At 37.9% G+C, this 18,789-nt stretch overlaps 1 protein-coding gene across 4 annotated transcripts in view; it reads left to right on the forward strand.

Annotated features, from left to right (window-relative positions):
* Positions 1–18,789, forward strand: part of ANKRD31 (ankyrin repeat domain 31) — a 174,280-nt gene that overhangs the window by 94,926 nt on the left and 60,565 nt on the right. For all 4 annotated transcript variants that reach the window (XM_070234674.1, XM_023618164.2, XM_023618167.2 and 1 more), the window contains exons 10-12: positions 4,473–4,628; positions 12,424–12,566; positions 16,712–16,856. In XM_070234674.1, the coding sequence (XP_070090775.1) occupies positions 4,473–4,628; positions 12,424–12,566; positions 16,712–16,856 (444 nt within the window). The remainder of the gene's footprint in view (positions 1–4,472; positions 4,629–12,423; positions 12,567–16,711; positions 16,857–18,789) is intronic.

Genomic DNA, 18,789 nt, shown 5'->3' on the forward strand with positions numbered 1-18,789 from the left:
CTTCAAGGAGAAATAGACAAATCCACAATTACAATGAGAGATTTCACTACCACTCTTTCAATGATTGATAACTTATTATAGTAACCCAAATAAACAGAATATCAGTAGGGATATAGAGTATTTAAACAGCACTATCAACCAACTTGACCTATTTGACATGTATAGAACTTCTCACCTAATAATAGAAGATCCCACATTCTTTTCAAATACAGAATATTCATCAAGATCGTTTATATGCTGGGCCATAAAACAAGTCTCAATAAATTTGAAAGGATTAAAGTTATAAATAGTATATTCTCTGATACCAGTGGAGTTAAATCAGAAATCAGTAGCAGAAAGATCTCTGTAAAATCTTGAAATATTTGGAAATTAAATAGCACACTTTTAAATAACCCATGGATCAAAGAAGAAAATGAAAGGGAAATTTGAAAGTATTTTTAACTAAAATAAAATGAAAACGCAATGTAGCAATATTTTGGAATGTCATGAAAAGAGTCATTGTTGGGGCGGGTACAGTATTAATGCTTGTGTTAGAAATGAAGAACATGCTCAAATCAATGACATCAGCTTCTACCTTAAGAAACTAGAAAAAGAAGAGTGAATGAAATCCAGAGTAAACAGAAGAAAGGAAGTAGTAAAGAAGATAGCAGTGATAAAGCAGAAATCAAGGAAATAGAAAACAGAAAAATAATAGAGAAAATCAATGGACTCAACAGCTGGTTCTTTGAGAAGATCGATTAAATTGATAAACCGTTAGCCAAACTGATCGGGAAAAAAAAGAAAAGACAAATTACCAATATCAGAAACGAGAGGTGACATCATGACATAGTCTACAGATATGAAAAGGATAATAAGAGAATATTATGAACAACTTTTTGCCAATACATTTAACAACTTAGATGAAGTGGACAAATTCTTTGAAAGACACAAATTATTAGAAAGAAATGGGCAACACACTAATGACATATCTGTTAAATAAATTGCGTTTGCAGTTAAAAACTTTCCCACCAAAAAACAAATCAATAAATGAAAAACCTCAAGGCCCAGATGCCTCTGTGTTAGTCCGCTAGGGCTACCATAACTAAATACGACAAACCAGATGGCTTAAACAATGGAAATTTATGTTCTCACAGTCCTGGAGCCTAGAAGTCCAAGATCAAGGTGCTGGAAAATTCAGTTTCTAGTAAGACCTCTCTTCCTGGCTTGTAGACAGCTGCCTTCTCACAGTGTCCTTCCTGCGTGTGCAGAGAGCTCTGGTGTGTCTGCCCCTTTTTTTTTTTTTTAATAAGGATATGAATCCTATTGTATTAAGGGCTTCAACATATGACTTTTGAGGGGAGGTAATTCAGTCTATAACACTTTCAATGGTAAATTCTTCCAAACATTTAAGGAAGAAATAATGCAAACTCTTCACAAACTCTTTCAAAAAATTGAAGATAAGGAATACTTCCCAACTCATTCTGTGAGGCCACCATTCAACTGATAGCAAAATCCAAAGATGTTACGAGAATGGGAGACTACGGATCAATATTCTTCATGAACATAGGTGCAAAAATCTAAACAAAATTTTGGCAAATCAAATACAACATTATATGATATATCATGACTAAGTGAGTTTATCTTTGGAACGCAAGTTGGTTTTGCATTTTGAAAATCAATCATGGTAATTCATTATATTAACAAGCCAAAAAAGAAAAACCATGTGATTATCTCAATAGATGCAGAGAAAGCATTTGACAACAACCTAACATCCAATACTGGTGAAGACTCTTCAGCAAGCTAGGAATGGAGGGGAACTTTGTCCGCCTGACAAAAGGCATCTGCAAAAAATCCACAGCTGTCATGCCTAATGGAGGAAGACTGAATGCGTCCCCCTAAGGTCAGAAATGAGGCAGGGACGTCTGCTCGCACCACTGTTCTTGAACGTTGTACTGGAGATCCTAGCCAGCCCGTCAGTAAGAGAAACAAATAAAAGGCATCCATATTGGAAAAGAAGTAGTAGAATTGTCTTTAGGCACAAATGACATAATCACGTATGTAGAAAATCTGATGCAATCTGCAATATGAACAGCTATAAGTGAGCTTAGCGTAGTTGCAGGATACAAGATCAATATACAAACGTTAGTTATATTTCTATATTCTAGTAACAATTAGTGAAATTTGAAAACCAAACAATTAGCAAAATTTGATACATAGTATCAAAAAATATGAACTACTTAGGGATAAATTTGATAAAAGATATAAAAGACAGGTATACTGAAACCTATAAAACATTGTTCAGAGAAATCAAAGAAAATTTGATGGAGAGAAATGAAGAGATATGGCTTATTCATCAGTCAGAAGATTCGATATTGTTAAGATGTTATTTCTGGTCAGTACACGCATGGATTCTACACAGTCCCAAACAAAATCTCTGTAGGGTATTTTGTAGGAATTCATCAGCTGGTTCTAACATTCACATGGAATGCAAAGGACCTAGAGTAGTAAAGTGACTCTGAAAAAGAACAAAGTTAGAGGGCTAACACTACCTGATTTCAAGAATTTTTACATCGGTATTGTAATCAAAACAGCATGACATTGGCATCAAGACAGGGAAATAGGTCAATGGAACCAAAGGGAGTTCAGAAATAGACCCTGAGTTCTGACAAAGGCATAATGCCTTTGCAGTGGAGAAGAACTGGATATCCTTGTGTAACAAAGTGTTATAGAGTATCTCTATTTTGAGAGTGTTAAATTTTGTTTGGGTGGACAAGTTACTTGAAGATCAGCTTGATCATTTCAACACTTTTTAAAACCCTCGTTAGGTAGATTTGGTGTAGGTTTTACTCTAGAACTGGTTTAGCCTTGCTACTAAGACATAACCCATCAAGGGTCTCTACTAAATATTCAGCAAGGTCTCTCGCCTCAGGATGGCGGGAGTGGGAATGTCTCCTAGCTCTGTGTGACCCTGGACAGTTGTTCATTGATGGTTCCTAGGTAGTTGTCCTTGCCCAGCCTCATGAAGACTCACTCTACACATGAGCAGTTTAGTAATCAGATAACAACTCAAGGAGCCGCTTTTATAGACTTCTGGTACCTTTTCTCAACTCTCTCATCTCTGGTGCCCTGCCCTGCCAATTCTAGCCACCCCAGCCTCCCCAAACTGTGACCTCCGTCTCCTCAGCTCAGCAGGATCCCCTTGCTGTGCTTGTGCTGTACTGTGCAGAGTGCCTCCAGACAAGAAGCTGGAGGGGTCTTGAGGCTCACTTCATTGTTTCTCTTCACTCAGGGGAGCCAGAGAGCTCAACTGCCTGTTATCCAATGTCTGAATATAGGGATTCCCTCCCCCCATATATTTCATCTATTTTTCTAGGTGTTTACAATGGGAGGGCAAGTCACAGCAGTTTTTTAGTCATGATTGGAAGTGAATGTCTTCTGCAACTTAGTCTTCATTGAAAATGTTTGTATTCTTCATAAGTTATTATTTTTAATAAATCACATGATTAATAGCAAGTAGAAATGGCAGTGACAAATCTGGGAGTACTAATTTTGGGAAGCATACAGTTTATCTGGTGAAAGCAGAATGCTTTGTAGTCCGGGTGGGGGAAGGAAGACTGAAATGTTCAGCAGTTGATTTGTCTTACATTGGGACTGAATGGAGGGAGTCAAATAAAAGGCAAAACAGTTAGATTGTGGTCCATTAAGAAGCCTGCTACAGTACTCATTTACCTTTGTGAGGTTTCAGGATGGGGCACATTAGCTAGATCAGAATTGGCAAAGCGATCATCAAAATGATATAGTTTGGAAATGCAGGAATTTCAGGAAAACCACAAGAGTGTTATCCACGAAAATTGACAAGATTTGGAGTATCTAAATGAGGCATTTCAGTATTTTAGGAGGCACAGTGGAGAAATGATACTTGATATGCATAAACTGGAAAAATATTTTAATTGTATATTTGTTTGCTTAGGAAATTAAAATGATGGTACAGATCAAAATCATAGTTCTTTAATTTCATGACAGTTATTTTTAGCAAAGAAAAAATTTAGCACTCTTTTTTCTGGGTCTTACTGGGATTAATTTTTGTATTTTATAAACCTCTGAGATTTTCTCCTCATGGTTTTATAATATAGTTTGGTATTACAACATTTGGTTAGGTTTGATAACATCTAATTCTAGATTTAAATAATCTTTTTCACCAGAACTTTTAAGAAAATAATCTGTTAGTCTTCTCATATATACACCTTTTGTGGGGTTTCAATCAATATAAACGGCTTAAATGATTTATAATTTATTACAAATATTTTCAAACTAATGACATTTATCTCTTTCACCCCCTTATAGTTTGGTTAGTGGATGAAATACTCTTTCGTAATATAATATACCTCTATTCTAGAATGTTGACTAGATTCACCCTGTTACCTCTATTCCTCCTGATGTTCAAATAAGGATTATTATTTTTCAATTTTCTTTTGCTTATTCTGTTGTTTCAGAAAAAATGAAGATGAATAAACTATCTCGTTCTAGCATTAACCGAAGAAACGTTTTTGGAGAGAACTTGCTGTATAAGGCTGCTCTGCATAATGATGCTGATCTTGTTCATTACTGTATAAAAAAAGGTGGAAATGTTAATCAACCAAGTTATGCTGGTAGGTTGGGGTTACCGTCCACAGTCATCTTGAGAGTGGTTTGTGATTTCATCACTACGTCACTCCTGTGAAAGTATGGCAAAGTGGGCCTAAGGCAGGTCTCAAACAGAAAACTTCCATGGAATTTTCCTGCTTGGGTACCTCTTCACCATCATCACCCAGGGCAGTGGGAAGGTGCGGGCGGGCAGGGGAGCGGGAGAAGAGAAAGAGCATTATATTTCACCTTCAAAGAACATGCCTGCCTGGGGCCCAGTGGCATTACACAGAAGGATGGGGTTTCTGGGGCTGACTTGTTGCCTTTGAGTGAGCATTGTTACCATGAGATTCAACTTTGAGTGGAAAGAAGTGAGGTCAAAGGCTAAAAGAAGCTGATGGTACACTGAGCTATAGGGGAAATTGATAATAAAATGCTGGGTGTACAGCAGGGGTGATGACCAGGGAAATGGAGGGAAGAGAGAGTATGAGGTAGAGGGGACAAGGTGCTCAGAAAGAACAGTTTTTCTGGAAGGCTGGATCTCTGGTACAGTCTTCCTTGTGGGCAGAACCTGACATGTTCTCCTGGAGAGGAATGATTCCTTAAAGGCACTTCAGTACTAAGGCACTGAGCAGCACTGGGCCAGCCTGGATAGTGCTTTCACGTGTCCATACTGTACTATTGTTTCTAGACTTTCTCAGTTTATGAAATAGTGCAAAAAGTCTTCTGGTGCACAGAGTGATTACGAGTGCACCCCAGGACTTACTTTAGCCTAGGTTTATACTACAAGCAGGGTTTTAACAGGCCGTTACTCTAAATCTCATACCTAGGTCATGGTCCTGTAATCCTCAACCACGGATCCCTATTTGCTGGCCAAAGCACTTGCTCCCTTGATTTCGACAAATATGTGGCTCTTTCTGTTAGTCTCTCTATGCTGCTTAAGTTCAGGAGTAGCTCTACATGTGCTAACTTGACTTTAGGAATTTCCCAAGCATCTCTTAACACGTTTCTTTTCGTTAGCCCCTTTGCTCTGTGCCGTCGTTAACATGCTCGGTGGCTGTTCTCTGCTGTCTTTGGGCGGTTACTGTACACCTTCTCCTCACTGCCCCAGGTACGTCTGTGACCTTCATGAGTTCTTTAGCCTGACCAGATGGCTTTCTAGGCTTTGTGAGCTCTCTTGTTCTCTACTTTTCCTTCTCACTTTGCGTCTTAGCTCTGGTCTTTACTTCTGGCTACCACCTCTCACAGAATTGTCAAGGGTAGTGTTTCCAGAGGGTCATCTACAAGCCATTTTCCTAAGAGTCACCTATGGTGTTTATTTAAAATGTAGGCTTTTACTTCACCCTCCAAAACACACACTCATACACATTCACAAGCACAGTCAAAATCTGTAGGTTAATACCTGGAAATATGCCTTTTAACAAGTTCCCCTAGGTGATTTTTATTCTCATTAAAGTTCAGGAACTACTGGCAAGAGGTGTATGACCTCCATGGAACATGTCAATTCCCTGTAGTGAGTTTGTCCAGTATGCCTCCTGTGTGCCAGATGCTGCGAAAACAAACAAATGATGTCTACTAGAAAGGCTTAAATACGTTCATTTTGTGATACAATCCAAAAATGACTAGGTGCCTTTTGAGAAATTAACAAAATGTCATAAAGCAGACCAATGGTCTTTTCATAGGTAACATTTGCATTTTATCCTCATTTAAATTTTATGATTCTTTGTCGTGGATTTAAAAAACCAATTGCAATAATTTTTTGCTTATCAAAACCAAAGGTGAGGGGCTGGCCCCGTGGCCGAGTGGTTAAGTTCACGCACTCCGCTGCAGGCGGCCCAGTGTTTCGTTGGTTCGAATCCTGGGCACAGACATGGCACTGCTCATCAAACCACGCTGTGGCAGCATCCCACATGCCACAACTAGAAGGACCCACAACGAAGAATATACAACTATGTACCTGGGAGCTTTGGGGAGAAAAAGGAAAAAAATAAAATCTTTAAAAAAAAAAAACCAAAGGTGACAGTTAGGAAGTAGGCCGAGGAAAACTAAATACCCAAAATAGATCTCATAAAGCTTCTTTGCTAAAACCCTCTCAGACCAATGACTTGAGCATTATTTTATGCAGAATTCTATTCTGATTCCTAAGCCTGTGACACATAAGAACTGAAAAGAAAGGTTGGCACAGGCCAACAGCAAGGCAGATAAAAACAATGAGAGGCAGACTCGTGGAGGAGTACGGTGCAGAAGGGCGTGCGCACCATCCCTCTGTGGGTGTCAACAGTTGCTGCGTTACAGCGTGACTAAGAATGGTAGGATCTTGAATCTTCTCTTAAAATGTGTTAAATTATATTCTCTTTATAGGAAATGTATACTCTTATAAAGCTTTAAAGAGATTTCCTCCAAGATGGTTATATTTTTAAAAAGAAAAAAAAAATGTTACTTAAGGATCTCCCAACCTCCAGATTTGAGAGAGAATGAGAGATCTGTTGTAAAATGTACTCCATCTTTATTTTGGAAGAGTTTCTCCTAACCCTTAGGGGAAGGTAAATTCTTTATGTTTGATTTCTCTCTGCAATATGTAGCCATTTCTGTGGTCTGTAGTGGCTCTCGCTGCAGATAAAGGTCCTTCTTGCTTTGTTGTTGCTGGGAATTTCTTTCAACCCTGAGATCGATATTATTCATCACTGGTCATCCTTGCTTAGGTCTCACTTCAAGTAGCCTTCATTTTTAACCCCCCTCCCCCCAGACCCCATCATTTACCCTGAATTACTCATATGCACCTTGTCTTCTTTGGGAATTTTCTGCAGTAAACTTAAAATATGAGATGCTTTTTCTTAGAAACCTGACAACTTTGTAAATGCTTTACATTTACCTTATCTTTTAGTCATTCTTGGCTCAGGGAAAATAAGTTAATCTTTTATTATAGTTATTTCTCATTCCTATAGCAGTCATTTTTGTGACCTTTAGGAAACTAATTTTTATTGTAGTTTAAGCAAAACCTAAATAAGTAAAGGAAGTTTCCTAGGAGGAACATCATCATCTGCATTCCAAAGTTAGTAACTTTTGGATTTCTGATACTTCATTCATCATCCTACCAAACCTAGACCTGTGGCAGATAATCAAGTTAATCAGTGACACACATTGATAAGCACATTTCCACTGGTCTGCAGGTCACAGAACCTAAACAGCAATGAGTTCACGCTTCTTCTCAGGAACAGTACTTTGGGGGAGATACTTTTTATATTATTAAAAAAAAAGTTCTTAAATGGCTGGGTTCCTAAAGTTCACTTGTGAGCTGTTTATTTGAAAATTTTTATGAAATTATGAAAAATTTCGAACATATAGAAAAGTTGAAAGAATTGTAAACACCCGTATTCCTAATACCTAGACTCTAGATACTTGTTTTTATCGCATACTTATTGTAAAAGAAAAACACTCATGTCTTTCTCCTCTGCTCACACTCACGACACTTGTGACACCAGATGTGTGGGTTTTCCATACGTCAAGAAATTCTCTGACACCTGCTGGGTGTCCTGCAATTCAGTTCAGTTTTGACACTAACCGGTGTGAGTGCCGACCCCACAGGTTAAGGGCTCAGTCCCACAAGACAGCCCCCCCTTCAGATGCAAATCACCGATTACTAGGTCCCCAGGTTACCCACAACTTCTGTTCAACTTGGCTACAAATTGGAGGTTCCCATGACCCCTTCACTGGATTTGATCATTTCCTAGAACAGCTCATGGAACTCAGGGAAACACTTACTTATGTTTACCAGTTTATTAGATAATAAAGGATATGATAAAGGATACAGATGAAGAGCCAAATGAAGAAGATACATAGGATAGGTCTGGAAGGGTCTCGAACATAGGAGCTTCTGTCCCTGTGGAATTGGAGTGTGCTCCCCTCCCGGCATGTTGGTGTGTTCACCAACTTGGAAAAGCTCTCCAAACCTCATACTTTGGGGATTTTTATGGAGGCTTCATCACACAGGCACAAGCAATTATTAAATCCATTTCCAGCCCCTCTCACCTCTCTGGAGAATGGGCAGAGAGAGCGGAAGTTCCAAGCTTCTAATCATGGCTTGGTCTTTCTGGTGAGCAGCCCCTGTCTAGGAGCCCACCAAAAGTTGCCTCATTAGAACAAAGGACACTGCTGTCACCCAGGAAATTCCAAGGGATTTTAGGAGCTCTCTGTCAGACGTTCCTGAGGAAATTACGCTGAGGAAATTACAAAGGTCTGAGAGTTCTGTATCAGCAACTGGGGTCAAACTAAATATTAGAACAAAAGATCGTCCAACACCCCTGTTTATATGGGTTTTAGGGGCTCCATGTCAGGAACAAGGGCCAGAGACCAATATGTATTTCTTATTTCTCACCTGTCCATCTATAATTTCTCTGTCCATCCATCAGTCCATCTTTATGTTGATGCATTTCGAAGAAAGTTGTAGGCATTAGTATATTTTATCACTAAGCACCTTGGCATCAATATTGTTAGAGTTCAATAGTTTTTTCTTTTTTTGAGGTAAAATTTTTATACAGTGAAATGCCAAATCTTAAATGTGCCATTTGATGAATTTTGACAAATTACATTCACCCGTGTAACCCAGACCTCTTTGAAGTGGGAGAATATTACCATCATCCCAGAAAGTTCCCTCATGTCCCTTCCCAGTCAGTCCCCATCCGCACTCTCTAGAGCCACTCCTGCTCTCATATTTTTCATCATAGGTTAGTTTTGCCTCTTCAGTATTTCACCGTTAAGCATGATGTTAGCTGTAGGTTTTTGTAGCTGCTCTTTATCAGACTGAGGAATCTATTCCTAATTTTCTGAGAATTTTTTACCAGAAACCAATGCTTAGTCATGATATATCATCCTTTTTATGTATTGCTGGATTCGATTTGCTACTATTTTGTTCAAGATTTTTGCATCTATGATCATGGGTAATATTGGTCTGTAATTTTCTTTTTATTGTAATTCTTTTGTCTTGTTATCAGGATTCGTTAATGTTTTTTTGTTCATAGGTAGTATTGGTCTATAATTTTCTTATAATATCTTTGATTTTGGTATCAGGGTTATACAGACCTCATAAAATGAGTTAAGAACTATTCTCTCCTCTTCCATTTTCTGAAAGGGTTTGTGTAAGATTGGGGTTTTTTCTTCCTTAAATGTTTGACAGAACTTAAGAGTGAAACTATCTAGACCTGTAGTTTTCATTGTGGGAAGACTTTGATAATAAATTTAAATTCTTTAATAGGTGTGGGCTATTAGAATTTTCTGTTTCATCTTGTGTCGGTTTTGGTAAGTTGTAATTTCAGGGAATTTTTCCTTTTCATCTTGGAGGTAGAATTTATTGGCATAAAGTTGTTTATGTTTATCTCTGTTATCCTTTTAATGTCTGCAGATCTTTGGGGATTTTATCTTTCATTCCTGATATAGCACCCTTCCTTCCTTCTTCTTTTTTTCTTCCTTCATTCCTGAGCTAGTTTAAGCTACAGGATTATCAATTTTATTGATTTTTTTTTATTTCAAAGAACTAACTCCTGGCTTTTAGAATTTTCTCTATCTGTTTTATATTTTGTTAATTTCTACTCTTCTGACTTCTACTTATTTTTGGTTTTCTTTGTTCTTTTTATAGCTTCTTAAGGTTGAAAATGAAGTCACAGATTTTTGTACCTTCTTCCCTACTGTAAGCATTTAAAGCTGTAAATTTCCCTCTAAATATTGCTTTTGCTGCATCCCACAGATTTTGATGTATTTTCATTAACATTCAGTTTGAAATATTTTAAATTTCTTGTATGATTCCTTCCTTGACCCCAATTATATTATAAGTTATTTAATTTTTAAATATTTGGGGATTCTCCAGATATCTTTCTGTTATTGATTTCTAATTTAGTTCCGTTGTGGTCAAAGGATATACTTTCTATCAATTTGATCCTTTCCATTTATTGAGAATTAGTTTATTGCCTGGTATATGGTCTTTCTTGGTAAATATCCCTTGTGCAGTTGAATGTTTATTCTTCAGTTGTTGTGTGTAGTGTTCTGTAAATGTCAGTCAGATGAGGGTGGTTGATAATGTTCAGATCATCTCTGTCTTTACTGATTTTTTGTTTATTTGATCTGTCATTTCCTGAGAGGGAATTGAAATCATCACAACTATGATTATTCAGTTGTCTGTTTCTCCCTTTAATTCTGTCAGTTTTTGCTGCTTGTATTTTGAAGCTCTGTTATTAAGTACATACACAGTTGTAATTGTCGTGTCTTCTGATAAATTGACTTTTTTGTCATTATGAAATATCTCTATTCATCTCTGGTAGTACACCTTATCTGGAAGTCTACTATATATGATGTTAATGTAGACATCCTAGTCTTCTTTTGTATCTTGTCTATTTGCTAAATCTTTTTCCATTTTTTTAATTTTCAACCTATGTCTATATATAAAATGTATTTTTTGTAGACAGTGTACAGTTTTGCTTTTTTATCCATTTTGATAATCTCTGTCTTTTAATTGGGGTGATTAGTCAATTTTTATTTAATATAAATGGTTGGATTTAGGACTGCCATTTTACTAATTGTTTCTTGTGTGCTTCATCTGTTTTATTGTTACTTTCTTTGTCTTTGCATTATTTTGTAGTGGTTACTATAGACATTATAATATATATCTTTAATGTTTCATAGTCTCCTTAGAGTTACTATTGTAATACTTCACAGAAAATATACGAACATTGAACATATCTCTCTTATCCTTTGTGCTACAGCTGTCAGATATATTATATACATTATAAATCCCAAAACATAATGTTGTAATTTTTGTTTTAACAGCTATATGCATTTTAAGGAAATTTATGGGAAAAAAAACTCTGTTAAACTGTATATTTACCATTTTTGGTGCTCTTCATTTCTTCCTCAAGGATTTCTAATTAATATTATAGGAGAAACTCCTTCTATAACATTTTGTGGCAGTGGTTCTTACCTTGGGTGATTTTGCCTCGCAGAGGACATTTGGCAGTTTCTGGGAACATTTTTAGTTGTTATGCCTGGGATGTGTGAGGGGTGCTGCTCGCATCTGCTGGATTAAGGCCAGGGATGCTACTGAACGTCCTACAGTGCTCAGAACAGCAAAGAGTTATCCAACCCAAAGTGTTAGTGCAAAGATTGAGAAACCCCGAGTTATAGAGAAGGTTCTGGAAAAAGTTAGTGAAATACACTTTTAGCATACTTTTAAGTTTTCTTACATCAACATATGATTTACTGGAATTTAATAGATATCTATAACTCATACCATTTTTTCTGGCTAACAAAGAAATAAATATTTAACTGGATGATTGCTTTTCTTGGAGTAGCTTGTGGTTTGTTAGTTGAATAGTTAGTAAATAGCTTTTTGCAAATAAGGAGAAAGAAATACATACTTTTGAACTGACTTTTATGTAGTTCTACCAGTTGGGTTATTTTAATGGAAATACCTTGAGTTACAAGTAAAGCTTTTATCCTCTCTTTTCTGCAGAAAAGTAGCCCACAATCAGCATTCTCTGTGACCTAATAATGATCCCCTTTCAGCCTTTTTATTTGAGGGGATAGGAATAGTTTCAAATATTTTACTACTGTTCATATTTTTCCGCAACAGAGTCAGGGATAAGAACTTGGTTTGTCTCTCAAATTTGTTGAATCTACCAAATAATACAGATTACTTTCATGGTAAGATTATCTTGTTTCATGTAATCAGAATATTTTTAAAGAAACAACTTAGAGTTTTTACTTTAAGGGCAAGCACAAAACATTATTAAGAAGCCAAATGTAAACAAATACCAATTCCTTTTTGTATAATAGGTTGGACAGCACTTCATGAAGCTAGTGTGGGAGGGTTATATCAAATAGCAAGTGAACTCTTGAAAGGTGGAGCAGATGTGAATATCAAAGGCATGTACCAGATCACTCCCCTACATGATGCTGTGATGAACGGACATTATAAGGTACTGTGATTCTTTTGTTTGTAGAGCAAACACTACGTTCTGCAAGTATTACAGATCTCTGGGACCAAGCAATAGAAAAGCAGATAGAACTTCAGTTTCTGTTCATTCTGCTAATCAACACTCAGATTTTATAAAATTTTCCTGTGTGATGGATTTGTTGTGCCTGATATGGTAGGTGCCATTTTACATGTTACTTTTAACAACTACAGAACCTGTTTTAGTGTTTTTTAAACTTGCACTTGTTTAGGACTCTCTTCGTATGGGGCTTTATAGACTTTAGGAGAATGTTTCCTTCTTATAGAATGTGACACAATGATGCCCAGTCCTGATAGCAGGCTCACAGCTTTATGGAGTCTAGTGTCACTTTGAGAGTCAGCATAAGCCATGACCCAGGTTTAATGGCCAGCCAGTATGCACCAGCACAGATAGACCAATGTTAAAATATCAGAATACTCTAATTGTTTATGAATTGGTTAATAGTAACTGCAATAATGGTAATATTAATTAAGATTATGAATTCCAGCACACATGGTTTAATCTCAGAAACCACATAAACTCTGAGCTTTTTAGACATTTTTCTCATCCAGGCACTGCATTATGGTTCTGGAGCACTTGCTGAAAATGTCTTGCTATTCAGGTATTGGAAGTTGTTTCTGGGTTTAAAATTCCTAGGGTAGGAAAGGGCTCAGCTGGGCTAAGGAAGATCTTTTCTGCATACTTCCAGAAGAAATTCCTAACACAGGTAGAGCTGGGGAAGGCTGCCAGGAGCCATGGACGTAGACAAATAGGGCAGATGCCTTCCTAGCGTGGAATAGTACTTCAGGAGGGTTTAGGCAGTTTTGCTTTTTTTTTGATAATGTATCATCTGGTAGTAGTAGGTGGTTATCGCTGCACGTTGTGCAGAGGGCTGGGAGAGGGAATTCTGCCTGCAACTTAATTTAATGGCCAGAAGAATGCAGGCTTGGACAAGTGATGATGTGAGCCCGCCCTCTGTCCTTTACCCTCTCTTCAAAGCTGGCCTCCAGCAGAGAAACATCATGCCATCTTCCCTCTCCCCATGACCCATCAGCTCTCCAACTCAGCAGGGCTGTCCTCTCCTGGTCAAGAGGCTTTTCTCCCTTTGGGCTCTGTGAGCCCTGAGCACTTTAATTTTTCTTCTTTTCTTTCTCAGTCCTTCCTTTGCCCCACCAGGTAACTTGGCTCCAATTAATTTCTGCCTCACAGGCTAGAACTGGCTGTCTCCTATCTGGCTTTGCACATATGTCACGTTCTCTTGCTACCTCAGTGAAGTAAAAGGGACCAGAGATCCAGGCCTCTAACTCCAGAATCTTGTTTCCTCACTACTTACCTCCCTCTCCCCAACCCCTGTCTTTCTATGACTCCTGTGCTGCTGGCACTGTGGCACATCCTGACTGATGGCAGGAGAAAAGAGAATGATGAGACAGGAGTGGAAGTCTAGAGAATGGTCATGAGAATTAAAAGCTGAAATCCATTGACAGTCTGTCTTCTTTGTTCCCTTCCCCTTCTTTTTAGCTGGGGGAAGGGAGGGGAGCCAACAAGTTACTTCACCCAGTCCAAGAGAAATTTGTAAGACTCCACGTCAGTTCTGGGCTACTTAAGAACCAAAGCCCTGGGAGCCAAAGTGGGACGGGACATTGTTTTGGAGGGCAGAGTCGGAACGGTGGGAGCATCAGGTGAGGATTTAGGCTTACCTCGGGTTGTCTCTTAGGTGAGACAAAGATGGTCATGAAAATGGCCTAGACCCTGGCTATTGGATTGCCCCTGTGCCTTAGATGTCACAGGACTAAAGATGTCAGACAGGGAAGCCCTGGGAACCTGATGCTGGACCCACCACCTGGAGAGTAGGTGCTAGTTAAACATTCCAGAGTGAAGGAACTTGTGTATATTATCTTACAGGCATTGATTGTTATATTGGAAAGATACTTAAAGATAGGAAGACTAAAAGATAATAGCCTATTTTTTAAAAAAATGAAAAAGCACTTAAGAAACTTGTGTGATTTCATTTATATAAAATATCTATAGTAGTTCAAAAATCTGTAGAGACAAAGAAGATTAGGAGTAGGAGATAGAGGCTAGGTAATAAGGAGTGACAGATAATGGGTAAAGGGTTTATTTTATTTTATTTTATTAATTAATTTATTTGTTTATTGAGGAAGATTAGCCCTGAGCTAACATCTGCTGCCAATCCTCCTCTTTTTGCTGAGGAAGACTGGCCCTGAGCTAACATCTGTGCCCATCTTCCTCTGCTTTATATGTGGGATGCCTCCCATAGCATGGCCTTCTGAGCAGTGTGATGACCGCACCTGGGATCCGAACCGGTGAACCCCGGGCCACCAAAGTGGAGTGTGCGCACTTAACTGCTGTGCCACCGGGCGGGCCCCAAGGTTTCTTTTAAGTGGAATGAAAATGTTCCAGAATTAGATTCTGGTTATAGTTGCACAACCCTCTTAATATACTAAAAAACATTGAATTATATTCTTTAATGGGTGAATTGTGTGGCATGTGAATTATATTAATAAAACTGTCAAAAATCTATTTTTTAATGTGGAAAAGGTGGAATTTGAGAATTACAGATGATCAACTCAGTGTGGTTCCTTAGAAAAATCTAGAACAAATTATTAAACACATGGTGGGAGACATTTAGGCAAGAATGTAGTGATCTTTGAGAATCTGTCGGCATCTCTGAGAACAAGTTGTGTCAGACTAACCTTGATTCCTTTGTTATTAGGCTTCCTTTGTTAGCAGGTGAAGGAAATGGCATGACGAGTTGATGTAACCTATCATGATTTTAACAGAGCTTTTATTTGATGAAGTGTCCTGTGGTGTATGAGTACATAAGATGTTGAATTGGAGGTTAGCTGACAGTGTTATTGGGATTCACATATATTTAAAAAATATTCCTCAGACGTGGTGGTTATCTATTCCATGTGTGTCTGAAGTTTGGTTCTGTATTCTGTTACGCTATGGAGTCAGACAACCTCCACAGGCTGGCACAGGGACTGTATTTTGTTGTTGTTAGGAGTATTTTTAAGAATCCCAGACATGATGCCCTTTTACCCATAACATTGAGCCTACATTTCTAAGAGATAAGGACATTTTTTTCACACCTACAATATCGTCTCACCTAATAAAAATTAACAGTTTCTTAATACCACTTAATACCCATCGCATATTCAAATTTATCAGGTTATCTTAAAAATGTGTTTTTATAGCAAGTTTTTGTTTGAATCAGGATCCATCAAAGTTCATACGTTAGATATGTTTGCTATATCTCTTAAGTATGTTTTAAACTTGTGTAAGATAAAACATATATGTTATATGTTATGCGTAAATATATACCTGTTAGACTAAACTAACTCTGGAAAAACTCAGAAGAAACTGTAACCAGGCTGACTTAGGAAAAAATAATCAGATGAATGGAGGACAGGGGTAGAGGAGCGAAACTTACATTTCATTGTAAATTTTTCTGAGCCTTCTGTATTCATTAGTTTCCCATTCAAAGTTCCTTAATTTCTTATTCAAAAATAATAAATTAATTTTAAAAGAACCACCCTCAAAAAACTTAGGGTACAGGAGAGGCAGATGTATAAAAAATAAGTATAATATAGCATACATTGGACACTATGATGAAATATATACATGAAGGAAGGGAGACGTTGTTTTTCTCTAGGGCAGCAGAGGGTAAGGAGGTCAGGGGGAGCAGCACAGAGGAGGCTCCCTGAGGAGTAGTCACAGATTAAGGATGACCACTTTCTCTCTGACGTTCTGAAGAGGAGCAGCAGCAACACAGGTATATGTATGTGGAAGACATAACTGGAACCTGTTAAAATTACGTTTACTACTACAGATCCCAGTCCTAATTCCTGGTGTATCTGTTGGCCCCATTTCAGCAGCAGCTGAACTACAAACTTCTTTTTTTGTTAAAAGAAAGGATGCGTATATCAACAAATTATGATTCAGTAGCAATTATATTAATTTTTTTATTAGGCAAAGATGTTTCAAGTACACCCAAACTCTGTACTGTTGAAAGAAATATTGGATGTTGCTTAGAGTTGTATGTTAGCACACATTTACAATAATAGACCTTTTGTCTGGGCTCCCTCACATGAACAATCTTCCTCTAGGTGGCAGAGTTACTTCTTTTGAATGGAGCTGATCCATTATTTAGAAGTGACAGCGGAAAGTGTGCTTTGGATGAAGCCAAAGATTCACATATGCAGCGTCTCCTTGAGAGATACATTCCCAAACATCAAAAACATCTTATATCAGGTAGGATTAAACTACCCTGTTATATCTCTTCCTCATGCCAGTAGAGAGTTAAAGAAATTGAATTTAGAATTATAGATATTAAATTTATTTTTCTCATAAGTTTTGAGAAAATCCGTTCAATAGTGTCCTTGCTCCCTTCCTTTAATAAAGCACACGGACTTGTTTGCAAATGCACATCATGGAAGGACTCTAAGAAAACAAAGGAAGGTAATATCATATGTTCTTTTCCCCAGGTTATACACTGTAAACAGTTAAGAAACTTTTATGCAGTTCTGGTTATTTCCCTATAATCCTTTGACTGAATAAATGATGTGATGTAAATTATGTTTGGCTGTATCCTTTTCAGTGAATATGGCTATGATTGTTTATCTCCATTCCCTAAAAATCTTTGCTTATGGCTATACTTTGCCGTGTCATCCATTACAGTGTTAAATTGAACTACGAAAGAACTTGATCTGCAGTTGTCAATAAAAAGGTTATTTAAGAATAATTTAATTACATGGCACATTGTTGATACTCTCCTTTCATTTGTTAGATTTTTTGGTACAGTCACAACATCACTCTGCTCAAAACCCTGCAATGGCTCTCATTTAACCTAGAAGAAATGCCAGTATTCTTAAAGTGGCCTAAAGGCCCCTGTATCAGCTGGCCAGTCTACCAGTTAACCTCTTCTCCTACTACTTTCTACCTCCATTGCTTGACTTCAGTCACACTGGCCTCCTTGCTGCTCCTCAGATGTGCCTCCCCCATCTCCTTCAAGTCTTAGTTCAAATGTCACCTTCTCAATGAGGCCTAGACTACCCTATTTAATACGACAATCTGCCTGCTTCCCGTCCTCACTGTATTAGTTTTCTCTCACTATGTAACAATTACCTGCAAACTTAGCATCTTAAAACAACAGACATTTGTTATCTGTCATCGTTTCTGAGGGCTAGGAATCTAGGAGCAGTTTGGCTGAGTGGTTCTGGGTCAGGGTCTCTCACCGGTTGCAGTCAGGCCATCAGTGAGAGCTCTGGTCATCTCCGGGTTCAGCCAGGGCAGAAAGTCCACTCTCAAGCTCACCACATGGTTATTGGCAGGTGGCAGTTCCTTGCTTGTCTGCTGGAGCCTTCAATTACTTGCCACACGAACTTCTCCAGGCCTGCTGACAACCTGGCAGCTGGCTCAGAGCAAGTGACCCGAGAGAGAGACTGCGACCAAGACAAAAGCCAGTTTTTTTATAACCTAATCCTGGAAGTGTTATACCATCACTTCTGCCATATTCTCTTTGTTAGAAGTGAGTCACTAAGTCTGGCCCATATTCAAGGGAAGCAGAAGTAAGCTCCACCTCTTAAAAGGAGGAGTATAAAAAAATTTATGAACGTATTTGTGGAGCCACCACTCTCACTCCAGTCACTCTTACCCTTCTCTACTTATCCTTTTCCCATGGCACTTAACACTCTCTAACACTTTAGGTGATCTGCTTATTTTTATTTTCAGTCTTCACCCTGCAGAATCTAAGCTCCATGAAGGAAAAGAACTTTGTTTTGTCTAGTGATGAATACTAAAGTGCCTTGTACATAGTAGAAATTCAGTAAATGTTTGTTGAATAAATAATGTCAGTCCTTTGAACAAAACAAACCATTTTTCCATTCAAAAGATGTGTGCTTTGTTCACTTTTATTAAACTATATTTTAATAAAATTTTCCTCCAGAGGTAATTGTTTGAATGCCATTGACTAAGGACTAAGACCTGGATCAAAACACCCTACTTTTATAGTAAAGATAACTTCATTGATAATTAAAGGCCACCAACAGTCAGTTAATGAATGGTTCTTTAGAGCAAAAGACTTCTTCCCCAGTAGCTCAGTCACACTGGAAAATAAGAGGGACAGACTGTGCCATGTTGAGGCCAGATCTATAAAGCAAGTTGAGATAGATGATTAAAACGCTCG

Source organism: Equus caballus, chromosome 14, assembly GCF_041296265.1.
Source record: "Equus caballus isolate H_3958 breed thoroughbred chromosome 14, TB-T2T, whole genome shotgun sequence".
NCBI classification, from domain to species: domain Eukaryota; kingdom Metazoa; phylum Chordata; class Mammalia; order Perissodactyla; family Equidae; genus Equus; species Equus caballus.